The sequence below is a fragment of the Dermochelys coriacea genome, chromosome 2 (genome assembly GCF_009764565.3).
Source record: "Dermochelys coriacea isolate rDerCor1 chromosome 2, rDerCor1.pri.v4, whole genome shotgun sequence".
NCBI lineage: Eukaryota > Metazoa > Chordata > Testudines > Dermochelyidae > Dermochelys > Dermochelys coriacea.
Window position 1 is genome coordinate 75,932,120 of NC_050069.1, and position 27,067 is coordinate 75,959,186.

At 42.6% G+C, this 27,067-nt stretch overlaps 1 protein-coding gene across 2 annotated transcripts in view; it reads right to left on the reverse strand.

The window, feature by feature from the left end:
* Positions 1-20,734, reverse strand: part of MAPRE2 (microtubule associated protein RP/EB family member 2) — a 153,736-nt gene extending 133,002 nt beyond the window's left edge. The window contains exon 1 of one of the 2 annotated variants that reach the window (XM_038391743.2): positions 20,487-20,734. Coding sequence is in view for 1 of the 2 variants with exons in the window: in XM_038391740.2 (XP_038247668.1) it covers positions 6,027-6,110 (84 nt within the window). In the remaining variant the exon portion in view is untranslated. Of the gene's footprint in view, positions 1-6,026; positions 6,177-20,486 lie in introns of those variants that run through there. The other variant, XM_038391740.2, reaches the window with a different exon arrangement.
* Positions 20,735-27,067: the final 6,333 nt, after the last annotated feature.

Genomic DNA, 27,067 nt, shown 5'->3' on the forward strand with positions numbered 1-27,067 from the left:
TTCCACATTTATTACTTAGCAAACCAACAGAACAGTTCTCTTGGGCTTTCCTATAATTACCTTGGAGGCTTTTTAGCATCCTGCATGAGAAGGAATCATTCAAACATTAAAGTTGTATACATATTACAAATATTTAAGGGAAATCTATATATATAATAAATAAAATTTCACAAAACATGCACCCTAAAGGCCAGAAGGCATTCAAGGTTTTGAAAAAGATAGACAATGTTTTATTGTTAGACTTCAGTCACAAATATATTATTCTCAAGAGTTCACATGGATACATTTATCAAATAGAATTATAAACTTAAATATAATTTAAAATATTTTAATTTGAAATTGGCTTTTAAGTCTGCTCTTAGCAATGACCATGTTGCTAGCATGTTGAACTCGTAGTAGGACAGTTTAAAGTCAAGGGTCATAATCCAGTTTCTTTCCTGGATTAACAGCAATTTGGTGTTTGAACTGCATTAAATAAACATTTTTACTTACATGAACATTCTTCAGATGTTAAAATGGAAAAAGGCTAGTTTAACTTATTTCAATTTCTACATCAGTTCTTAATATATATCTGCAAATATCACAAGTTAGTGTACTATTTATGCCTACATTTTCAAAATTGGCAAGTGATCCTCAAGTAACCAATTTCAGAAAGCTTTAAAGGGGCCTGGTTTTCAGAAAATTCTGAGAAACCATCCTATGAATCATAGAATATTAGGATTGGAAGAGACCTCAGGAGGTCATATAGCCAACCCCCCTGCTCAAAGCAGGACCAACACCAACTAAATCATCCCAGCCAAGGCTTTGTCAAGCCAGGCCTTAAAAACCTCTGTGGATGGAAATTCCACCAGCTCCCTAGGTAACCCATTCCAGTGCTTCACCACCCTCCTAATGAAATAGTTTTTCCTAATATCCAACCTAGACCTGCCACACTGCAACTGGAGACCATTGCTCCTTGTTCTGTCATCTGCCACCACTGAGAACAGCCAAGCTCCATCCTCTTTGGAACCCCCCTTCAAGTAGTTGAAGGCTGCTGTAAGATCCCCCCCTCACTCTTCTCTTCTGCAGACTAAATAAGACCAGTTCCCTCAGCCTCTCCTTATAAGTCATGTCACCCAGCCCCCTAATCATTTTTGTTGCCCTCCACTGGACTCTCTCCAATTTGTCCACATCCTTTCTGTAGTGGGGGGCCCAAAACTGGACGCAGTACTCCAGATGTGGCCTCACCAATGCCAAATAGAGGGGAACAATCATTTCCCTTGATCCGCTGGCAATACTCCTTCTAATGCAACCCAATATGCCATTGGCCTTCTTGGCAATGAAGACACTGTTGACTTATATCCAGCTTCTCATCCACTGTAATCCCCAGGTCCTTTTCTGCAGAACTGCTGCTTAGCAAGTTGGTCCCGAGCCTGTAACGGTGCATGGCATTCTTCCGTCCTAAGTGCAGTACTCTGCACTTGTCCTTGTTGAACCTCCGATTTCTTTTGGATCAATCCTCCAATTTGTCTAGGTCACTCTGGACCTGATACCTACCCTTCAGCATATCTACCTTTCCCCCCAGCTTAGTGTCATCTGTGAATGTATTGAGGATGCAATCCATCTCATCATCCAGATCATTAATGAAGATATTGAACAAAACCAGCCGCAGGTCCGACACCGGAGCACTCCGCTTGAAGATCAAGCTGAGCATCCAAAAACAGAGGCACCCAGAATTAACTTGTCAATGTTGAAAATTTAGTCCTATATCAATTTACAGATCATGTATTGGAAGGCATCTAAGCACTGACTAAAATCAAATACCATGCAATTAAAAATGCCCACAAACAACCTAGCTGCATTGTCCAAGAATATCAAGACAGCTGGTATAAGAACAAAGACAACAGAGCTCATCTGCATGGGATTGTTATGCTGTTAGACTGATATGCTACCTTCCCAGCTATTGACATTTTATTACTACAACATTGTTCATCAGCCTTCAGAATAAGTCACATATATTAATATTGATGGTAGAGGACAATAGTGGCCACATAATTGAAGTTAAACACACTACAAGTTTAATGATGGCATAATTGAAAACAAATGCAGCATCAGTAAGGTGGATAATGATTTCATTGCATGGTGGGGGGCTGTTGTCTGGCTCATTGGAAAAGGTGTGTTCCCAGAGTGCGACATGCTGCAGCAGCTTCATACCCATCCCCCCCAGAGGTGACCAGAAAAGTGGGCACACTATTTAGTTCCATGCTGGTGCAGGAAAAGTCCTTTTACCTGGCCCATGCAGAGCAGCACCCTCCCTCCCAGGTTTGTCATGATCTGCTGAAGGCATTACAATAGTTGCTCCTTTAAGGGAGGGGCTAGGAAGGAATTTTTCCCCTCACTGACAGATTGGCCAAGGTGAGGTGGGTTTTTTTTCCTGCCTTCTCCACAGAAAGTTGAGGGCTTAGTGGGGGCAGACATGAAATGGGGGTAGGCTATGATGTTGCCACTCATTACGCAAGCATGGGGTGGCTATCCAGTGCACATGCTCCATAGGAAAGGGACAGGGTGATCAGATAAAATGGATTGGTAGAGGATTTAAAGGAGATATTTTTTAAAGGCACAGAAACAGGGGATTCAGGGCTCCTATGACTGGTATAACAGGGAGTCAACCCCCTGTTCCTTTATAGCTCCGCCTTAACCCTCATTAGGGGAGAGGGGTGTGAAGGTCCCAGCAGCAGGACTAGGATGGGTAAAGAGGGAGGGCTGACACCAGTCCCCCCCGCAACCCCTGGGTATATGTAAACAATTATGAAATTATCTTCACTGTACAATTCTATCCATCAGGTACTCCCAAGCATTTAGGAACAAAGTTGTGGCCAAGTCAAACCACATCCAGTGTCTCCTGTCCTTCTCCTGTCCAAATGTGTTAGTTCAATTACTGCAGTCAAGAAATGTGCTTATTTTCTCAAAGCCACTTGTTTTCTCAAATCTACTCCAACTAAAAACCTGTCAGTCAACGTCACCAAACCACAGCATCCGAGTTTGTAAATAGGACTTATGACCTTTAGAACTAACTAAACCAATTCACAGGTCTATCTACACTTTGAAAATGGCTATCCTATCTTTGGTGGATAACCACCAACCATTTAAAAAACCCTTCTGTTTATTTTTCTAATGCCCAATAATATGCTAGGAACTTAGCAGGACAAGTAAAAGACAGGTCTATTTGCTAAAATGCTTACAATATAGATTTCAGAATTTTACCAGGGCTTTGGAGCTGTGCTCCGGCTCCGCTCCAGGCAAAAACCTGCAGCTCCACTGCTCCGGAGTTGCTCCATGCTCCAGCTCTGGGCTCCACTCCAAAGCTCTGAATTTCACAAACCAGGGTAATGACTGACAAAAATACAAACACTACTTCTACTTCTTCCAAAGCGGCAGGTCGCAAAGGAAAACAAAAATAAATAATTGATTACTCTTGGAGTCTGTCATCTATTTAAAAACAAACAAAAAAAAAGAGCACACTACAAGCAAATCCACTGCAAATGTTAGTGAGGCAAATGTTCAGATATGCTTGTTAACTTTTCTTCCAAAAGTCCCCGTGGTATAAATATTCTATGTAATGGTGGTCAATGCAACACCAGTCGGGTGACCAAATTTTACTAGCAAAAAGCCACTACATCTAAATATTCATAGATTCACACTTTGGGCTGGGGAACATAATTCCCATCTTGAGGAGACATATCCATTCTAGTTTGCTAAAAACAGAGTGTAGTTACAGTAGGAGGGGCTAGCTGTCCCAAGCATGTGCCTGTCTGAGACTCAAGGTACATACTCAGGCAGCTAGCCCCTCCCACAGCTACACTCTGTTTTTAACACACTAGCTTGATGAATGCAGGTACGTCTCCCTTTAGCTGGGAATTATAGCCCCAGCCTGAAGAGTGGAGACACCCCTAGATTATAAAGCCAGAAGGGACCAATGTGATCATCTATTCTGACCTTCTATAAAGCACAGGACTTCTCCAAAATAATTCCTGTTTGAACTAGAGCATATATTTTGGAAAAGCAACCAGTCTTGATTTAAAAGTTACCAGTAATAAAGAAACCACCAAAATCCTTGGTAAGTTGTTCCTCTGGTTAATTATACTCATTGTTAAAAAGTTGCATCCTACTTCCAGCCTGAATTTGGTTTGCTTCAGCTTTCAGCCACTTGCTCATTAGACCTTTGTCTGCTAGATTGAATAGCCCCTTATCATAGTGGTATTTACAGACTAATCAAGTCACCCCTTCTCTTTCTCTTTGTTAAACTAAACTTTGTCATGGTGCACAGCAGAAGGCTTTGGTATCTAGGAGAGGGTTGGTTCTGGTAGCTGAGCAGCATAAGGGGTTCTGCAACTGAAGCCCAGAGACTTGTTCTGGGAGCAGGTGAAAATGTTTCCTAGCTAGGATAAGAAAAGATGCTTTTTGCCAAGTTCTGTCATCTTAGGAGGAAACATTGCTGATCACTGGAGGTTGCAGGAAGGTTTAGAAGCTGGGGCAATGGTTGGGGTACTAGTCAGTGTGGTGTCTGGGAATGTTTAGTAGTGCTGGTCACTGATGGGGGGAAGGTAGAAGGATTTATCAGCTAGAGCAGATCAAGTTGAGGGTATGTGGAGATTGCAGGAAAGTTTTGTGGTCAGAGCAGGGTAGGAGTATTTTTCACTCGTAGGTACAAGTGAAGTCAGGGACTGGGAGAAGGACAGGAGCAGAGCGCGTAACTCTTACAATATGTGAAAAGTTTTAGCAGCTACAAGAAGCTGAAGTCAGGATTGTTTGCCAAGATCTGTATGTAGGAAGAAGTGGCGTGTGAGCATGAGGGTTACATGGGAGTCCCTGACAACTAAGTGTATATAGCTGGGAAACAGTGATCATGGGACCCGGGGGGGGGGCTGTCCATTCATCTTACCCTTCCAAGCAACTGCCAGCATTTTACCTTATGCCAGGAGTGGCCAAAGCACTCAAAGTGGAGGTCCACAGGTGCCCAAACCGTGGCCCTGCTCCTTCCCCAAGACTGCCCCCCTGCTCACTCCTCTCCACCCGCAACCCCCATTGCTCACCTTTACAGCCAGTAAAAAGTGTGGGGAGCCATGGCCCCCAGGACCTCACTGTTCCAGCTCCTCTGCCTGATACAATATTTAGAGGGCTTGGCTACTCATTAACTACCATGTAACATCCTAGTCAGGTTTTACATACAACAAAAGTTGTACTTTGTATTATGGGACATTCTAAACAAGGAAAAAAGACTATTCCACAATACATAGCAATAGTTTTGTTTTACATGTGGCTATATCAGGAGAAGGTAGAATAGTACCACAGCTCAATTCAGAAGCAGCTGAGTCACCAAATTACTGTAAGATAGGTAGAGCAAAGTACCAAAGAGCTCACAAGCACTCCCTTTTCCACCCACAAAGACTCCCATTTCCATTAGCAGCCCCTTACAGTGCTTGATCTCAGTCAAAGAAATAAATTATTAAAGGGGCCAAGTCACAAACTATCGTATATAGAAGTACACAAAAATACTGTGGTACACTCCAAGGCAAAAGTTATCAGACAGTTCCAGGGAAGCCAGGTGGATTAAAGAGCACCCACTAAACTACAATTATGTGATTAAACACAAGACACATGGAGAAATTATGATTGGTTTAGCTTAGGTGTAACAGTCATCAAAGCCACATTAATCTATCTTGATCACATGGGGAGGGCGTTATGCATTACTCCTCATTAGTCCCAGACATTCAGGCAGGGCTTGTGGAAAGTAGAACCTACTTGTAAGTTTATTATGTTAAGGGTTTTTTTTTTTTTAAAACAGCTTAAATTTTGCCCTGAGTTAGCTTTATGGAGAGCAAGGACTATGGAGAACAAAACTCAAATTTAGGGGACAGAGAAAATAGAAAACCTTTAATATACTGTAGAAGGAAAGCCAAGTTGTATTTACATCTAAGACCTAAGGGCAGGGCAATTATTTTATATAAAAAGGGAATGAGAAGCAGTAAAGCAAGCTTATGACTTACCTTGCATTGCTGACTATAAGATGTATTTAGAAAGCTATTTAAAGAATTATCCCCACTGGAGGATGATTTACAGTGTTTTGGCATGAGAACAGAAGCAAGGAAGTAGGGTAACAAAAACCTCAATACCAAACACTCAAGTTACTATTAACTTGTAGATTTCCCCCAGAAAGGCACCCCCTTTTATGAACCTGGCTATGGGGCAGAACTAAAGAGCTAGCTCCACCCCCTAATCCCACCCAGAATTTGGAAGCAGCTACAAAAAGATTTGTAAGCAGCCACTTACAATTCTATGAGCTTGTTAGATATTTGAGTTACCTGGGGGTGGGGTGAATGAATGTATAGTTTACACTTACTTTTACTGCTTATACTCATGGGGGTAATTTGAAGTAATAATAGTTTTGAGGTTTGACTATTTTGCAAAAATCAAGAAAGTTAGTGCTAAAGTGTGATTGTGGCTACCTCTATCAGGTTTTATTGTCTGCTAACTTTTTATGTGCTTTTAAAGAAGCACACTACATGGGACACTTAATGCATCTATTTGTTTTGTGGAGCTCCATGGTCAACCTCAGCACAGTCTGAAAGGGATCCTTATTAATAAGCTTTTATCTCTGTAGCCTGTAATATGAGCAAAATCACTGATGTATGCTGTTGAATCGTTGCACTGAGCTACTTTGGGAGAAACTTCACCAAGATGGCTATTTTCAGTGGTTTTCTAGTCTAATGTACCCATCTTTCATCAACAATAGCCTCTTATATCTTTTCAGGCCATCTAGTCACCACCACTGTTGTCTTAAATTATCTTCTGTATTCATAGCCCTTTATTTTGACTTTATTAGCTTTATGCTTTTATTAAACAAGTGAGGTCATCCTGATACTTCTGTAGGAGATCTGGTGTGAAATCTGAATCCTTGAGCTGCCTGGCAAGATTCCAGCCACGCTTCCAGTGTTTCTGACTATCATCTGGTGTGCTTTCAAGGGAGTGATTAGGTGATTATGCACTTGTTAATAGGATCTGCACAAGTAATGGCTGTTACAACAGTCAACATTTCTGATCTTTCCTTCTTTGTGTGAAGAAATGAGTTTTGTTTCTGAATTAGTAAATGTCAGTTCTCTCCAAATTCTTTAGAATGTTTTTTAAATAAAGTTCGGCATTGGAAGAAAAATAGATATCCCTTTTGCTGAGAAAGGCTACTGATTGTTTTGCTGTAAATGTTAAATTGGCCTTTATAAGTTAATGAAAACTCCAATATGCGTTTTTAGGATCAGAGCACTCAACTTAGTACCCTGCCCTCCCTCCAGAAAAAATCTCTGACTTGAAATGTCAGTTGAAAAAAGAAGAAATCTTCATGGACAACTGGAAGCTCTGCTATAGTACTAACTCTCACTATCTCTACTGCTGGGTTTCTACAGCGCTGACAAAGTGATGTCAAATACTTTTTTAAATTTAAACCTAATTTCTTATAACACATTCAGTATAGATGACCCATGTCTCTCTCTGTGGCTGAATGCTAATAATTTGGCCTTCTTTGGTGTCTGAATTATAAAATTCAGCAGAGTCTAACTGAGCTATAAAAGCAGTTCACTGTTTAGAGATTGCCTGTTGCTAATGCTAATTTGGGGGAGGAGACCACATCCTGTTGATCTGTCTCCTGCCAGAAACTGAGCATAGTGTAAGGAGGAATTAAAATGAATATATAAATTCAAAGGCAGCTTCCCAGATTGCTCTGCAGAGCTATGTATGCTGCCAATTATGAAACCTTGTTTCAGTAATTTCCTCTAATTTAGTGCTAATAATTAGAGTTAAAATTGATAAAAGGAAGGCTAATCTAGTGGTTAGGACACTAGCCTGGCATGTGAGACTCTGGCTTGATTCCCTGCTCCACCACATGCTTTCTGTGTGACCTTGTGCAAGTCGCTTAAGCCCAGATCCTCACAAGTAATTAGGCACCTAACTCCCATTGAAGTCAATAAGAGCTTTAACTATGTGGACTCTACCCTCTCTGTGGGTTAGTTCCCAGCCTGTATCATAATGGGGATGATAATATTTCCTTACCTCACAGGGGTGTTGTGAAGATAAATATATTGAAGCAAGGTAGATAAATACTTTACATGTCTGAGTACTGATGCATTGTGAGAAATATACAAGTTCTTTTCTTTGCCATGGCTTTAAGGTTTTCTGACAATGGAGCTGTAGTCCTAGGGCAAACTTCTTCCCTAGATTGCTCTTTGGAGAAGAGACTAGTTTTTTGTTCTGTGTTAGTACAGGGCCTAGCACAATGGGGTCCTGATCCATGATTGGTGCTGTGATAGTACAAATAATAATATTCTGCCTAGATACTGCTGATGTGGGTCAAATTCTATATAATTGATGGAATTCCCATTTACTTTTAGTTGCTGTTCTTTCCCAGTGGTAGTGGAGGAACCAAATGGGGGTGTTTATAGGATTGGAGATATGTTGTGGGAGGAAGGCAAAGTTAAGTCAGATGTGCTGTAAACATCAGTTTTGTTTTTGAGGATAAAATTGTGCACTGTCACTGTCTGTTGCTACTACACTATCTAATTGAGAACCATGCTGTTTGAAATATTAGGCTGGGGAGATCCCAGAACAAACATCTTAATTTGTAAAGGATCAACTATTTCTGTTGCTAAAAGCCATACTTACCTTCAATATTTAATGTTTTTAGAGTCACCTTTGGAGCCTTTTACAACCTTGATTTTGATGCTAAGGCCAAGTCTGCACTAGGATCTTTTATAAATGTTTATTAGAATTATTTTAATGTCACTTTTATACTGGCAAATCCCTTAGTTTATATGCAGTTATATGGGCAAAAAAGTCATGTCAGTATGGCTTATTTCCTTTGAAAATTTGGTATAATCTATACCAGCAGAAGCATTTTTTGTCAGTAGAAGCTGCATCTGTATTAGAAGGATTTGCTGGTACAGCTATAGGCACAAACCTTTTTTTAGTGTTGACTAAGTCTGAGAATTCTCAACAGTAAAATCTAGCATGGAATTCTATTGAAATCACTTTGATTTTTGATAGCTATCCCATGCAGAGTCTATAGGATTAAGTACAAAACTTCCAGGAGCAGACTAACCTTGTAAGAGGATTTAAATATCATCAGAACCTTGCCCCATTAGGGACTGAAATAGCAGTGTTTAATAATTAAATTGTAGAACCAACCTAGTACCAAGAGTCTCCAGTGCCATGTGGAAGATCTAGATTAAATGTCCACTTCCAACCTCCCACTCCATGGGCCAGTAGGACCTGGGTTGATATGACAGCAATGTGCTTAACTCCTGAATTGGGTAAAGTGGAGCATCCACATCAGTAACCTCCTTGGCCAAGGAGTACTACTGACTGGTTCCATACACAGAGATAGAGTGGGGCCAACTTGAAAACCCATGCTGTAACATGAGTGCTCCTTTGTTTGTGTGTCTGCTTCCTCACCTGGCAACATGTTCAAGCAAAGCAGCAAGTGCTGATTACCAAGTTGAGCACCAATGGCATGCACGGGACCATGTGCTGACTAGAAGAAATTGAGGATGAAACAGACCATGCTGGAAGAGTCACTTTCAAAGCGTCCAGGCAAAGGCAGAATTATGAGCAGGAAACCACAGAAGGAAGGTACAGCCCTAATTACGATCACTTACTCAAACACTGTGACTAGTGCTCCTGTACTTCCAAACTTACTGCTTTCTACAATGAGTGCAACCCAGAAGGATTATGGTTGCTGAAGTAGGGTGCTGGCAGTGTGGGGTGTGAATGTGGGTGAAGGGATCCTTGGAACTGGAGAATGTTGAGTTGCAGAGAAGAAGTATCTGATTCTCTGTCTTTTGATGACTTTAAAAAATTACCAAAATTCATACTGGTCAATATCTGACTTACAACAATCAATATCTGGGTTAAAAGCGCAAGTTATACATCTCAAACAAGTGAAACCCTTAACTAAAGAGGGTCATTCAACAAATCCTATACTCGTCTGTGCCTTGTATATCTATCTTTAAAAATGTTACTAACTTTAATATAGTCCTACCACTTTAATCTATTGATCAGTAATCCAGCTATTAATAGTTGGACATTTTGCCTTGGTCATTAAGCCAGCTAGAAAGATTCCGATGCTTATGATGCTACTCAGAGTATTGAGTGACAGGAGAAGTTATCTTGTTTTGTTGAAGCAGTCTGGTAACTTGAGTTCCTGTTTCAGCAGTAAGCCTGATAAGGTAGGAGCTCTGAATTAAAAATATCCCCTATATGCCTAGTCTATTTACAGAGCCTCTGGTTTGGTATCTCCTTGATGGGTTAATTTAGCTCCCATTAACATTAATGGTGTCTGTAGGCATGCCCACAATGTCTCCAATTTATTTAGAAAGAAAAGGAGCCTATATGCATATGGTGGTGATGACAGTGGGGGAATGTATTTATTTGCACCCCCCCCCCCGCCTTCCAAAAGTACACCACATTAAACTTTTGCCACCATAAACAATTTTTGTATTTAAGCATATTGCTGAAAGGAGCCATTTTGTTAACCGATGTTATCTCTGACACTGACAGTTCAGGAATCCAATGGGAAACTAGAGCAGTTTTAAATACTTAATACCTGTTTCATCCCTAAAATGTGAATAATTTATTACTAGTATTGTCAATGTTGTTGAAGCACATTGGGAATCAGATTAAAATCTCTTCTACGGGTGTTGCCTTGCTGTAATAAATATTATTTCTCTGCATGATTGCCAAGACTAAACTTCACAATCTCTACCACGATGAAGCTAGATTCATTGAATCACTGTATTAGTACTTATTCTCAACTTTTAAGCTACTGATCTGAGCAAAACAGATGCTGTTTTCCTTCTCAGTCTGATTTAAAATTGTCCTGAGTATTCTTTTAGTATCAGCATTGAACACCGTAATCTACAGACCACAAAAGGCCAAGGAGCAAGCAAGTCAGTCTTAATGAACCAGTCACTACTCTCCACAATGACAGAACTCCTCCTTTTAATGGTATATATTTAACTGGTAGACAAAAGGCTTTGCAGGTGTATGTTTTAAACTAGGACTTGAATCCTAGGGTAGTAATAAGCCAGACTGAGAGAGTTTCTAACCTAAGGAGTGATAAGAGGAAGGCAAGGAGACTATAATATGAAAACATGCATAGAAAATAGTTAGCCTTGTGCAGAGTACTCTGGGGAAATTCTGTGCCACTGTGCCTGCACAGAATTTGTCTCCTACAGATTTTTGTTTCTCTGCAGAAAAAGGACTTTCTGCCAGGGAAGTAACAAGAGTAGTCATGCAGCCTTCCCCTGCAGTATGTTTTGGGTGCTGAGGGCAGCTAACAGAGAGGTGAGTCATTGTGGGACAGGGGAAGACCTGGCTCATGGCTCCTACCCCGTGCTGGGCTCAGCTGCTAGTCCTGGCTGGGGAGGATGGGACTTCCTCTTCCTCTGCATGGCATCTGGGGCCATGTCAGACCCACCTCCAGATTTCTCCACTGGCTGTAGGAAGCTCTGCAAACTCCCTCCCACCACGCTTCCTGCATCCATCCTTCCTCAGCTGCAGGGGGAGGGATCACTGGGAGCTACAGGGAGCTGCTCCCCGATCTGACCTACCCCGTCTCCCTCATACCCAGACCCTCCCACTGAGCCTCATGCCCCCTCTGCACCCAGAACCCTCTCAACGAGCCCCACTCCCCTGCATCTGGACCACCCCAACAAGCCACCCGCACCTGGATCCCCACTCTACTGACCTCTGACCAGCTGCTCCTGGATCCCCACCCCACTGAGTCCCACTCCCCCAGCATCTGGACCCCGCCAAGTTCCCCATACCCCCCTTCATCTCCCTACTGAGCCCCATTACTGTTGCACTCAGTCCCCCTCCCCCACAAGACCCTGTGCAGCCAGGTCCCTCCTGCATCCAGGTCCCTCACCGAGCCACCCATACCCAGATTGCCCCACCCAGAACCCTCTCAACCCACACTTGGAGCCCCCCACACTAAGCCTGTCATAAACATACAGCTAAGGGTAGCATAAAATCCCTCCTTTACCTGTAAAGGGTTAAGAAAATCAAATAACCTGGTTGGCACCTGACCAAAAGGACCAATAAGGGAAGAATATATTTTCCCCCACAGATTTGAAAGTTTTTGTTTGTGCTCTCTTTGTATTCTCTCCAGGACAGAGAGGGACCAGGGCAGGAAAAATACATCTCCTAAAGCCATATCTGAAATAAGCGTCTAAGATTACAAATGGTAAATAATAGGAAGGAAATGCATTAAGTTATCTTTTGTTTTGGCTTGTGAATTTTCCCTATGCTAAGAGGGAGATTTATTCCTGTTTTTTGTAACTTTAAAGTTTTGCCTAGAGGGGAATCCTCTGTATTTTAAATCTTAATACCCTGTAAAATTACCTCCCATCCTGATTTTACAGAGGTGCTTCTTTTACTTTTTTTCTTTATAATAAAGTTCTATTTTTAAGAATCTAATTGGGTTTTTAAGTGTCCTAAAAACCCAAGGGTCTGGTCTGTGCTCACCTTGGTTACTCCCAAGCCTCCCCAGGAAAGGGGGTGAAGGGGTTTGGGGGGGATATTTTGGGGAAACAGGAACTCCAAGTGGTCCTTTTCCTAAATCTTTGTCTAACTCATTTGGTGGTGGCAGCAATACCATCCAAGGACAAGGAAGAATTTGTGCCTTGGGGAAGTTTTTAACTTAAGCAGGTAGAAATAAGCTTGGGGGGTCCCCACTTGGTACCCTAGAGTTCAGAGTGGGGAGGGAACCCTGACAAAGCCCCTCCACAAAATTTGAATATATTTCAGGGGTAGTGTCCAGTCTTGCTAAGCCTGCCTGCCCACACCTGGCCCAGAGGGGCAGGGCCCTGGGGTGTTTCTGGGGCAGGCCCGGTCCTTGTGCTGTGTCAGGTTTGGGTGTAGCCTCACCGTTGTCTGTGTCCTGGGGGTGGGAGATGGGAGCTGCACAATGATCTCCCACCTCTGTGCAGCCAAACATCTGTGCCCCCCACTGCTGTGCTGGAGCCTCCACATTTGACAAAATTTGCAGAATTTTAAAATATTGTATGCTGAATTTCTAATTTTTTGGCACAGAACGCCCTCAATAGTAGCAGAGTAAATAAAGCAAGATGGGGGAATAGAAGGAAATAGGTGCAGAGGTATAAGTAGGAACATGGTGTTTGCCTGGACTTGAAGGCTGAGGAAGGGGAGAGTTATCCCTTCCTCTCAGATGGAGAAATTGAGGTACAGTGAAATGTGACACTGCTTTCCAAATGTCAGTGTGTCTCTGGCACAACCAGGAACAGATCCCACATTTTCTGACTTCCAGTTAGTCTTATCTATAAAACCACTCTCCTTCTCAAATAAATTGGAGTGCAATTTGAAAGATGGCTACTACACAAAGGCATGTTCTGTAAGATTCCAGTGGAAGAAAGAATAGGCCTACGATTCATTATGGTACGCGCTACCATTTCATATTGTCCCTTCCAAGTGTTGTACAACTGTAGGAATATGTGCTAAGGTCAAAGGCTGGTGGTTTTTGTTTGTTTGTGTTAAGATTTCATGGCTAAATACATAAATGGATTTACTTAGCTAGAACAGTTCAGATGTCTAAGGCTCATCTCTGATCACCTTAAGTGTAACAGATTCCTCTCACCCCTCAGATCTGTACAGGGAATCCTATTTCACAGCAGTTTACCAGTGTTATGTGGTGTTTTCCAGGGTAAGGTGATAACTGGTACAAGCTGAATGCTTGTGATTTCTATATGGTGTATGCTATTGAGGACTAAAACATTTTTCATGCCTACATTTTTATCCCTTACAGTGTGAATGGATCATTGATTATTACAGGCTTTTGGACCCCCCAAGATTTATAAACACTTACCCAGAAACTAGTTATTTAAAAAAAAAAATTAGCTTCTGCTCAAGCTGCAGAAACTTGAGATGGTCTGCCCCTCACATCAGCAGTAGCTGAAGAAGCTGACTTCCCATGAAATACTGAATCTGATAGAAACTGCTTCTAAACTTGCAGAATCCTAAATCAAAAGCCACTTATGCCCCCACCCCAAGTGAAAATGGACAAATGCACACTATCCCCATTGCTTAAGAAAAAAAAAATCAAACTTCCACTGAAGTCATAAGAATCCATGCAGTCAGAATAATTGGGCCAGGACACAGATGTGTATGGCTGTCCTTGTGGAAAGTATCATGAAACTTTTAATAAGCTAGTAGTGAAGATCTCAGGTAAGCCTCACCCAGAGACAAAACATGCACCACCATGCTATAGTGGGGCCCTGGTTCATTAATGACTCAGAGGGAATAGTGCTACCTACAGAGTCATCAACACTGCTTTCAGCAACATCTGCATTTTTCTCAGCTGTCTCGGACAAAAACTGACCCAGCCCAACTCTTATGAGACAACTGGAAGCTTAATATGATATAGCATCATTTTCCAATTACCATTGAATAGCTTGAACAAGTTAGTTGAAGTTCTTTAAAAGAATTAAAAACAATTTTGAGAGATTTGACTGAATAGGAGTTGCAAGGGAGGAAGTTTCAAAAATGTAATTGCCTCCATTTAAGAAAGAGGGAGAAGTCTGGGGCACTGGTTACTTTAAAGACAAATATGAATGACATTTTGTAGCTAAAATTACACTGAATTTGAAGACTTTTTAAAAGTGACTGATCAAGGTTAAAATTGGAATACGTTTCAGGGGTAGTGCCCAGAAACTTAACTAGTGATTGGGGAAGTGGTCAATTAAAGTTGCAGTAGAACTCAGACTGGAAGCATTGGCCAGAAGAGACAGATGAGCAGTGGAGATTGTTTGGAAGTGTAACAGTCAAGATGAGAAATGAAAGCATTTAGCTCCAAAGCTTTAGCTCCAGGTAGAGTCTGATTTAAAGTTTGAAATATTAAACAAATCTGGCAACTAAACACCATCTGGCTAGAGCACTAATGAGAAGCAAAGGCATTACAGAAGACTCCTGTTCCTTATCACTGAAATAAACATAATGCAGGAAGAATTAACCTTGAAAGAACAAATCACCAGACACATGGTCAATTGCCAAAACCTTAAAAAAACCAGAACTGCAGCTTTATCCATATTCAGCATCAGAAAGTTCCAGTCTAGCCAGTTAAAGCTGTTTGCCAAACTACGTCAGATTAAGTCATGGCACACCCCATAAAGTTAGGTCATAGAAAAATACCTGCACATCTTGGGTGTCTTTCAATTTAGAGGTATGTAGGTAAAACAAACAGGCACCTGGTCATGTTGAATCCAGTGCTACAGGGCATAGGCGGCAAGTTATATGGGCCTGTACTGCCTGGGCACCAGGAATATTCCTGGCCCGGGGCCCGGCTCCAGCAATGTTGAGGCCGGGTCTCTCCCTCGGCCCTGCCTTCTGCCACCGGGTGCTCCCCCCCACGCATCCCCCGGATGATTTAAAAATGCCTGGGGCCCCCACTCACCACCAGCAGTGGAGCTGAGCTGACCGGCTTGTGCCTGCTTGCTCCACGTGGCTGCTGGCCCCTTCCTGCGGCCCCTGGGTGGGGTGGGTCTGCGTCTACGCACTCAGCTCTTGCCACAAGTGCCACTGCAGCCAACAGGAAGCTGCGGGGCAGTGCCATGCGGAGGCCCCCAAGCCTACCCTGCCTAAGAGCCCTGATAAGCGCCGCACTTCCCACCCCCTCCCAGAGCCTGCACTCCCACCCCTTTCCCACACATCCCCTCCTGCCCCCAAACTCCCTCCCAGACCCTGCACCCCCTCAGTCAGATTTCTGTATTAGGGGTGAGGTGAAACTTCCCTGCCCCAATCAATCACCAAAAAGCATTGCATACTTCATGAATGTACAATACCTCATGAAATTCACCTCTTGCTATACCCTGTCCAGTGCTCTGCAGATGAGTGGGTCATGATCTTGCTGTATGGACACTACCAGGGAATGGTCCTTGAACCCAGGAATGATTGTTGTCCGCTCCATTGTGAGAGGCACAAAGTGTGAAGTCTCCTTTGCCTTCCCTCCCATTCCGTAAGTAAAGGTCACTGTTCTCTCTTAAGCTGTGTGCGTGTGCGCCCGCACAGTGATCCTAAACCCTGTGCACACAGCGAAACACAGTGCACACAAAAATTTGCACAGAAGCAATTTTTTGCAACATGGCCTGTCAAAAATTAGAGGAAACATTAGTAAAGGTCCACCCCAAGCTACCCTTTGCCTTTGTGTGTACACAGATGTATAAGTTAAAAGCCAGAATAACCAGGTTTTTTGTTTGTTTATTTTTGTTTTAAAACAAGTATTTACACTATAACTTTTCCAGTAACTCAACTCATGACTTAGGCATGCTGCAGTGACAGTTTGGTTACAGAGGTAAATGAATCTGTCATTCATACATGAAGGAGAGCTCTATGTGAGCTTGAAAGCTTGTCTCTCTCACCAACAGAAGTTGGTCCAGTGAAAGATATTACTTCACCTGCGTGGTGTCATTCATAAATGAACTTCTAGAATTGTGTGTATAGAAAAGGGTGGAATGTTTCCAAAACTAATAAAAAACAAATATATGTAAAATACTGAAATGTTTTGTTTTCTAAGGCTAGACATCCTCTGCCACAAACTGACAAAGACCTGACAAGAACTCTGAATGGATACTCCTTCAATAACTTCCTTATATGCCCCACTCATTAAACTATTGACACTTTCCCCTGCCACGTATTAGAGTTTACTTAGATGTTTTGAACAAGCCTTATTTTTAACAGTTATTTTTTTAAAAAGATAGCAAAAAGTAAATATGGGTGTGATTTTAGCTGCACGTATGATGCTGCACTCTAAACAGAAGAACGTTAATGGTTTGTTTTAAATCTGCTTCATTATTACGTTACAGAAGTGTGACCTCTACTTTCTCTTAATATTTGTCTTTTCTTAAAATTAAGCAGAATAGCCACAACAGGTAATACAGAATCTTTCTTTGGATTTCTTGTTGTTTACATTATGGTTTTATACACGTGTCTTCTGTTTTTACACCCCACAATTTGGGGAGAGGCAGGTAAAAGGAAATATCAGTTCAGAGAACACGTTTTCATATTTTCACCATTCACCACAGAAACGATGAGGTCTTTTTTGCATTATTAAAAGAGATCTGTGAATGAAACACACAGATGAGCAGTGGCAAAATATAGTTAGCAAATGGGAAGAACTATTTTACAAACATCACATACTCTACACTATTGCATGTACAGTTTGCAGCTTCCCTAGGTGTTAATACCGCTGTTACTATTGTAACTTTCTATGCAGTGATGGCTACACGCCTCCTCACTGAATGCAACATGCTGATTCATCAGGCTCTCTTAGGTGTATTCCCTGTAATAAGATTTACCCATCACTGATCTTTCCTATTAATCAGCATTCTGAAGGGTTCCTTTTACACTTCTCTTACCTGAAGTGTAGAAACCTGCCTTGGATAGTAATTACAGAGTTAGCAGCAATGCTCAAATGGATATATAGTGCAGTAACTTAAATTAATGCAGAAAGAATGAGTTCTCTTTAATGGCATAGCAATGTGAAACCCTTTGAGCCATAGTAAAGAACTAATGACAGACTCACCCAAAAGGTTTCTTGTATCATATCAATGATGGCAAGATGGCAACCTTCTCTTAAATGATAAAACTCTTATTTGAATTTCCATGCACCCTGAAACTCAATGCCTATGTAATATTCACTATACGCTACTATATTTGCTGAACTGCAAGCTTAATTAAGCAGAACAGGTTAGTGGAGAGGGCACTGGACTGGGAGTCAAGTCCAGGCATGGGGGGTTTCTGGCACTCGTAATGATCTATCAAGTGTCACAGGCTCATTTAGACTCGCTGTGCCTCAGTTTCCTCAACTATAATACTACTTACACCTCCTTTGTAGAGTCCTTTCAGACCTACAGATAAAGGCTGTGCCTATACTAGCTTTTTAAAAGAGATCTCCTACCATTGCACTAGCAGCATTTTTACCGCAATACTATTTAACCCTGCTTGGAGCAGGTCTAGCTACCCCAGTGGTAAAAACCAAGTGGTCACATGAGCCATGTCTATAGTAGCATTCCCACCATTGCTAGCATCAGTGGATGAGCACCAGTCATAATGGAAAAGTGGGAGGTTTCCCAAAATATTATAATGTAGACAAGGCAGAAAACTACTATGGAAGAGCTCTAATTAGGTTGTTATATGTATAATTACCTTGTGACAAGAAGTTTAAGGTCTCAAATCAGGTTTTGGGGGGGAGGGGGCATGAAAGCAATATCAGGGCTCTTTAAATAACCATAGGCAGTTATATTAATCTGCTTGTTTGTTTACAAGACTACAGCATCTTTTTTAAAAAGACCAAAATAGGAGCATAAATGACAGATGTGATTCTCAAGCAACCCAGTAGTGATGGTAAAAACTGTAAATCAAAGCAGAGTGCTTCTGATACTCCTTTTCTTTCTACTGAAATGGGTACTTGTGGCACCTTAGAGACTAACAAATTTATTAGAGCATAAGCTTTCGTGAGCTACAGCTCACTTCATCGGATGCTGTAGCTCACGAAAGCTTATGCTCTAATAAATTTGTTAGTCTCTAAGGTGCCACAAGTACTCCTTTTCTTTTTGCGAATACATACTAACACGGCTGCTACTATGAAACCATTTCAGTAGAAGTTACTCTTATATGTATACCTCATACCAATGAACATATTGTAAGCCTTCTTTTTAAGTCTAGTATACTCTGCAACATGTGATGTAGCTGGTTTATTTTTGGACTCACACTTACTCTAAAGAAATGTTCCAGCAACAGTACCCTGCTCACTCTAGACAGCCCTAGTACTGTCATCCTTGCTATCATTGGTGGGGTGCACTGCAACAGTTGAACAGTGGAATATTTCCTGAAGAAGTCTAGTGTAGATAGACACAGGCCCTGAGACCAGCCAGGGAGAAGACACATCAGCTGTTTCAAGCACACAAGGGAATTATGGATGTTAACTAGCTGGTGAGGTCACACCAGTTAATGGTCAAACAGCTGTGCACTTTATCCACTGAATCTTTTATTACCCTCTCTCTCTCTCTTCGAATTGGAAAATCTGGCCACAAGTAAAAGCCTTTGCGGGAAATTGACTTCACACTTAAATAATCCCAACGACTCCTGGGATGCACCTTAGCTCAATACAGCAAAAGATGTGTTTCCCTCTCCAGCAGAGCCCTCGCTGCACAGAGCATGGCTCTAGTAGCTGAAGTACTGGAATACACAGCAGGAAACTATTTCAGTGCTGACAGGTTTCAGAGTAGCAGCCGTGTTAGTCTGTATTCGCAAAAAGAAAAGGAGGACTTGTGGCACCTTAGAGACAAACAAATTTATTAGAGCATAAGCTTTCGTGAGCTACAGCTCACTTCATCGGATGCATTTGGTGGAAAAAAAAAATGCATCCGATGAAGTGAGCTGTAGCTCACGAAAGCTTATGCTCTAATAAATTTGTTTGTCTCTAAGGTGCCACAAGTCCTCCTTTTCTTATTTCAGTGCTGCGGCCGCCGACGCTCGTTTCGCTGACACACGGGGTCTACTTCCTACCGGGCTGTAGCTGCTGAGGGGTCTGCCCCAAGAACAGACCGCTGTGAAGAAGTGATCTTTTCCGGCAAGCTTGAAATTAGCCGCAGACCTCCCTCCCATACCCTTCTCCAAATCACCGCCACACAGGGGCGAGGAATCGAGCGCTCAGCTTCAAATAGATAACTGTGACCAAGAAAGGCTTTTAGCTCACGAAAGCTTATGCGCTAATAAATGTGTTCGTCGCTAAGGTGCCACAAGTCCGCCTTTTCTTTTTGTGACCAAGAAATCCGTGTGCCCAGAGCAGGTGAGGCAGCTGCCTGGCAAGGGGAGTGGGAGGGGAGGCGAAGCCGCCAAACACTTGGCCCCCTCCAGGGAGCCCGGCGCCCGCAGCGATTGCACAGAAAGCAAAGCGCTGCACGCTGCAAAGGCGGGGGAGGGAAGAAGCCGCCCCGCGAGCCGGCGGTGACCCCAGCGGCGGTACTTCCTGCCAAGCGCGCTTTGTACCTTAGGCGCCTTTTGACAGCTCAGCCCAGGGCGACTCACGTGCCTCGCCGTGCTGCAGGGCGGAGCCCGCCGCCCACACCCTGCAGGGCCAGGCGCTTTCTGCGGAACGGATCGTTCGGGCCAGTCGCCGCGCCCCCATCCCCGGGGGGCGAGCGCTGGGGAGCGGTCCTGTGACTCGCTCTGCCAGCGTGGCAGCGCCCCTTCCCTGCACAGCCCGCAGCAGCTTGCGCCCCGCTGCCGGGGGGACTGCCAGGGGTTACATCTGGGCGGGAGGCGGCACAGCAGCGTCCGCGGAGGCGAGGAACAGCGGCTCCGGGCAAATGCAACGTCTTGCCCCCCCCCCCCGGCGCCTGGCCATGCGCCCCTCACACCCCGCCCGGCGCTTGCCTCGCCTCACTCACCTGTCTCCTCCTGGGCCGCCGCCGCCGCCGCTTCCCCTCGCCCTGGCCGCCGACAGCTGGGCTTTGTTGTCTCCACCCACCCCCCGCGCTCCGCCAGCCGCTCCACCCCGAGAGCCACGTGAACCAACCGGGCAAGCCCCTGGCTGGCGCCGGGCTCTGGAGCGCTCCGGGGATGGGAGGAGAGCGGAGCGCGGGGCCTGGAGAGGAAGCGGGGAGGAGGCGTGTGCGTGCCGGAGGAATGGCTTTGTCACAGCCGAGGGCAGCCACCCGCCCGATCTCCGGCCTCATTCTCGGCGATGGGGGAGCCTGAGGTTTTCTTTTCCTGCGTAACGCTGCTCAGGTTGTGCTACAAGGGCCTCCGTAAAAAGAAAAGGCGGACTTGTGGCACCTTAGAGACTCACACATTTATTAGAGCATAAGCTTTCGTGAGCTACAGCTCACTTCATCGGAGGCATTCGTGTTAGGGCAGCTTCAATGGCAACTTCGCAGCCGTGGCAGCTCGAGAAAGGCAGGAAAATATGCACCTAGCTCCCCACCCCCCTCCCGCCCATAGACTATCGTGCCGGGGAGTGATACATCTTCATTCATAGGAGAAACACCCCCACATGAACAGCTTGCCGCCCTTCCACGCAGGGGGGCCGAATTTCCCTTCCGCCTTTATTATTGATCTGTAGCACCAAGCCTAAGCTTAAGCCCTTTACAGTGAGACAACAAGGTCCCTGACCCCAGGATCTTACAATCAAGGTAAGATCATACACTGTAAGGACAGGATCGTGCAGAGTGACGCTCAAAAATCAAGTCACTTCTGCCTAGAGTCCCACTGTTGGCATTCCCCCAGGGGAGTCATTCTCTCCAGCTATGATTTTTATAGCAGCGGCCAATCTCCATGGTCAGCCAGTGCTGTGGTAACTTCTAGGCAGGGCTGTTTGGAGGATGAGGCCCTATTATCTTTCCTTTGTTTTCTCTCTGAAGTTGCACACTGCACAATGAGGTACCCTTTAGCTCATGTTCTACAGGTTAAGAGCCCAATAGGGGAAGAAGTTTGGGTTTTTTTCTATAAAAATCTTAGAAATCACACTTGTGGTTTTTTTCATAGTCATCTAGCCTGTTCCCAAGAAATGAGATTCCCTTATGAAGCTGTCAACACCATGTCTTTAATACATTGCTTCACAGATGGACCATTAGTGAAGTTCTGCCCACATAGGATCTAGCATTTTGTGTCTTTTGGATTTAAGCGCTCATGTCCCATATAAACATAAATTAAACATTGAGGATAGGTGATCTCTTCTGTACATTTCCCCCTGGTTTTCCTGTCTTTGTAAAGGCAACACATAATACTATAAGTAAGGGTTTGAAATAGGAAAAAACTAGTGATGGAATTAATCATGTCCCATTACCTGGTGGTTCCCCCTCTGTGCCTTCTGCTCTTTCAAAACTGCTGTTGTCTTTCTTCCTCTTTTCCCTTCCCCTGGAAGTTCACTTTGTGCATGATGAAAGGAAAAATGGGTGACTAGATGAAATGGAATGAAATTAAGAAAAAAATAAAATGTAAGAAAAAATTCTTTACAGTGAGATCCAGAAGACTATGGAATAATATACTGAAGTTATGGTAGCCCCACTGCTTGACTCATTTAAAACTAGACTGGATAAAGCACTAGAAATATTATAGAAAATAATATAGTATGCTACAGAACAGTCCTGTATTGACAGGGGATGAACTGTATGACCACATTAGTCTTATATAATAACCAGTCAATATCTATCATCTGTAATATCCCTTCACACTGAGTAAGCACATTAGCTGCCTTTTCCTGCTAAAACGATCAACAGTGAAATAATTAAGTGTTGACATTCAAATTGTTATAATTAGGTATCAGAGTTAATGCCCCATCAAGATGAATGAGCACAGTTCACACCTCTGAGTTACTGTTTCAGCTTGGTTACCTGGCAATTTAAGGAATGTCTACACTTGGATCTGGGGATGTAATTCCCACGTGAGGAGATATACCCACACTAGCTCTAATTCCTTCTGCAAAGGTCCTGTCCATTTCCTGGATCAGAGAGAAGGCCCTGAGTCAGTATAAATCCAGCCTTTTCATATCAAAACCATTTTTTGTCCATTGATCTCTGGAAAGCCAAGATTGATCCAGTATGTGTAAGCCTCCCCAATGGATGATACGTCTCAGGAGGTGTTTACAACCAAAGTGATTCGCCTTAATCCTCCCACCCCCCATACATACACACACAGTTTTTGGTTCCTGGAGGAACTGTTATAACCTTCCCTCCCCCGCCCCACCCAGAGTTCCATGCAATCCCTGGCCCAAAATGATACATAAACTTGATACAATATGGTCACCAAAGATAATGCATGGGATTTCAATGTCTGTCACACCACCCATATTCTTGAAACAGCCTTCCATCCATATCTTCCCTCAGATGACTTGTTCCAGGAGGCTATTCTGTGTGAATGACCACACGGCACACACAACTCAGGTGCCAACATTTGTATTATTTTGAGAGTATGACTTTGTTCCAGTTTTCATATGGATGTTATAATGAGTGTAAATAACCATGTAATTCTATGGCTAATTAACAGTCAATTAATTATGTTTCTGTTCAGCAAGTTAGAGAAGCTTCCACCCCTCTGATGTACAAATCTCTAACTTGCTGAGCAGGAACATGGCTAATTAGCTATGTTAGTTTGATTTGATTTTGTTTATGGCATTAACCTTGCAAAAACAAACAATATATAAGCAAACGGATATAATCAAATATCTCAACAGATAATTTATAGTTATATGGTAATCTTGGTTTTGGGAACTGAACAGACTATAACTAGAACTGGGGAAAAACTGCACAAAATTGTTCTCCAGTGAGCATTAGTTTGAATTTTTCAGTGAATTTATTTTAACTGTGCTCATTCCTCTTTTGTATTCTTTCCAAGAATACCCTAGTAAATGAGTTTACTGGTAAGAATGTTCATGGAAACTTTGCAGAAAGCAAAATCTAAATTGGTAAATGGAGGTGTGGAGGAGGGCAAAAAGCAAATCCCAATTGAAGATAAGAAGTATATACAGTTTTTGGGGGATTGGTACTACTTGTTTCTCTTGATGGATTTTTTTTCCTTCTCAGCAGTTAACATACTGTTATCAAAGAGGAAATACAAATAAAACAAAGCTAAAGAGACACATAACCAAGATTCCAGGTACAACAGTTAAAAAAGGAAGCAGCCAATAAATTCTTAACAAAACTGATACTTAAGATCACAGGTTCTTATTTTTAAAAATCCATGAAAAACTGCCAGATTTATTCCTACTTTGTCATCTCACATGCTAGTGACAATAACTGTGTTCTCCCCATACTTCCTCCCCTAAAAAAGAGTCTTATCACCTCTGCAAGCTTCATTTAATAGATCTGAAAGTAACATGATATTTATGTATGTGCTTTTCTATGGTACTCATCATGGTTTTCTGCAAAACTGGCGAAGCAACAGTTTTGCAGAAAAAGACCTGGGGATTAGAGTGGATGAGAAGATGGATATGAGTCAGCAGTGTGCTCTAGTTGCCAAGAAGACCAATGGCATATTGGGCTGTATTAGTAGGAGCACTGCCAGCAGATTGAGGGAAGTGATTATTCCCCTCTATTCGGCACTGTTGAGGCCACACCTGGAGTATTGTGTCCAGTTTTGGTTCCCCCCACTACAGAAAGGATGTGGACAAATTGGAGAGAGTCCAGCGGAGGGCAAAGAAAATGATTAGGCGGCTGGGGCACATGATTTACAAGGAGAGGCTGAGAGAACTGGGGTTATTTAGTCTGCAGAAAAGAAGAGTGAGGGGGTTTTGATAGTAGCTTTCAACTACCGGAAGGGGGGTTTCAAAGAGGATGGAGCTCTGCTGTTTTCAGTGGTGGCAGATGATAGAACAAGAAGCAATGGTCTCAAATTGCAGTGGGGGAGGTCTAGGCTGGATATTAGGAAACACTATTTCACTAGGAGGGTGGTGAAGCACTGAAATGGGTTACTTACATACACACACAATTTCCATCCATAGAGGTTTTTAAGGCCCAGCTCGACAAAGCCCTGGCTGGGATGATTTAGTTGGTGTTGGTCCTGCTTTGAGCAGGGGATTGGATTAGATGATGTCCTGAGATCTCTTCCAACCCTAATATTCTGTGATTCTGTGGTAGTATTTGAGTTCCTCAGATACATCAGTGAGTTTATCCTCACAACTTGTCTATGAGATAGGGAGGTATCAAGTGCAACCTTGACAGATTGGAGAATTGGTCTGAAATCCACAAGATTAAATTCAATAAAGACAAGTGCAAAGTACTACACTTATGATGGAAAAAAAATCAAAAGCACAACTACAAAATAGGGAATAACTAGGGCTAGATTGTAGTATTGCAGAAAAGGATCGGGGGGGGGGGTTATAGTGGATCACAAATTGAATATGAATCAACAATGTGATGCAGTTTCAAAAGAGACTAATATTATTCTGGGTGTATTAACAGGGATGTTGTATGTAAAACACAGGAGGTAATTGTTCCATGCTACTCCATGCTACTGATGAAGTCTCAGCTGGAGTACTGTGTCCAGTTTTGGACTTTAAGAATGATGTGGAGAAACTGGAAAGAGTCCATAGGAGAGCAACAAAAATGATCAAAGGCATAGAAAAACTGACCCTAGGAGGAAAGGTTAAAAAACTGGTCTTGTTTAGTCTTGAGAAAAGAAGACTGAGGGGGGAGCTGATAACAGTCTTCAGATATGTAAGGACTATTATAAAGAGGATAGCGATCAGTTGTTCTACATGTCCACTGTAAGTAAGACAAAAAGTAATCAACTTAATCTTCAGCAAGGGAGTTTTAGGTTAGAGATTAGAATATTTTGGATAACAGCCAAACGTATTACATATATTATGAGCTGGAATGTTAGAACCCTGTTTACTCCAGGCCAGACTGAGCTAGTAGCAGGAGGGGGTAAGGAGGTTACAAATTTCTGTTTCTGTCACACAAGACACACGCTAGCTGGGCACAAGAGAGTTCACAGTTTAAAAGTATTCTTTCCTTTATTCTGGAAATTCAAGTGGACAAGCGAAGCATAAGGATGCCATTGCTTTAACAGCGAACAAGAGAACAGGTACTTTAACGAAGAGCTGGAAACGGGTGTCTGAGCAGATTGTCATAGCAAGGTTTACTACTACCTACAGTAAACTGTGCACAACTGTGGTTGGCTGTTATGCACCAACAGAAGAAGCAGAAGAGGAAGAGGACAGTTTTTATCAGCAGCTGGACAGCACTGTAGACAAGATTCCTGATCATGATATGATTTTGACAATGGGAGATACAGATGCAAGGTTGATAGTGGACATGGTAAGCTAATGAATAGTGGTGGACCACACAGCATTGGGACAGAAAACAATAATATGGAAAGATGATGAACTTGCTGTGAGATGCACAAAGTGATATTTGGTTTCCTCACAAAGGTTATATTGAACTCACCAGATGGTCAAACCATAAACCAGATTGACCACATTATTATCAGTAAAAGGCATAGATGGTCACTGTTGGATGTGAGAGTCTATAGAAGTGCCAAGTGTGGCATGAACTACAAATGGGAAAGATAATGATTAAGTTAAAGTCCAAAAAAAAAGATGGGTGCAACTGGAGCCAAATTTGATCTCGATAAGTTAAAGGATAGATAGCTCTGTGAGGGAAGCTTACAAGATGACACTTTGAGGGCATTTCAGGCCATTAAAATACAATGATAAAGAAATCTCACTCCAAACTGAATGGGAAATATTCAAGGAAGGGATAAAAAAATACAATGGAGAAGTTACTGGGAGGCATAAGCAAACAAGGAAAAGCTGGACAAGCAATGAAACAAAAACATTAATGAAAAGTGTAAACAGGCTAAGACTGCTGGGAAAGTGAAAGAAGTAAAAAGCACTGCGCAAAGCGGTGAAGAAATCACAAAGATTGGACAAGCAAAAGTTCTGGAAAGAAAAAGCTCAACAAGTTGAGGAGGTGTCGAGAGAACAAGATATGAAAATGATATGCAAAAAAGTTAAGTTGTATGGAAACACAATCAGGCCAACAATGCAAGCAATAAGAAAGGCTACCTGTGAACTAACAACAAAGTCAGAAGAGGTGCTGGAAGTATGGAGAGAGCATTTTAACAAAGTGCTGAACCTGCAGTTCATCCAGATACAAGGATTTGAGAAATGCTAGATGAACAGGTCATCTTGCAAGGCAGAATGGGTACCGGCACTGAACCACCAGGAGAAGAAGAAACAGAAAGAGCAGCAAAGGAATTAAAAATTGGGAAAGTTGCAGGAATAGACAATTTAACAGCTGATTTTCTAAAATCCAGAAGGACAAGTGCTATCAAATCATTAGGAAGAATATATAAGAAGGCATGGGAGCAAACAGGAGATACCAGATGATTGGATAAAGGCAATACTTGTACCAATCTGAAGAAAGGGAAGCCTGCCAATACATGTAATTGTAGGGGAATAAGTTTATTATCAGTCCTGGGAAAAATCATGATGAAAGAAATTGCCAACAGATTAAGGGCAGTTTTAGAG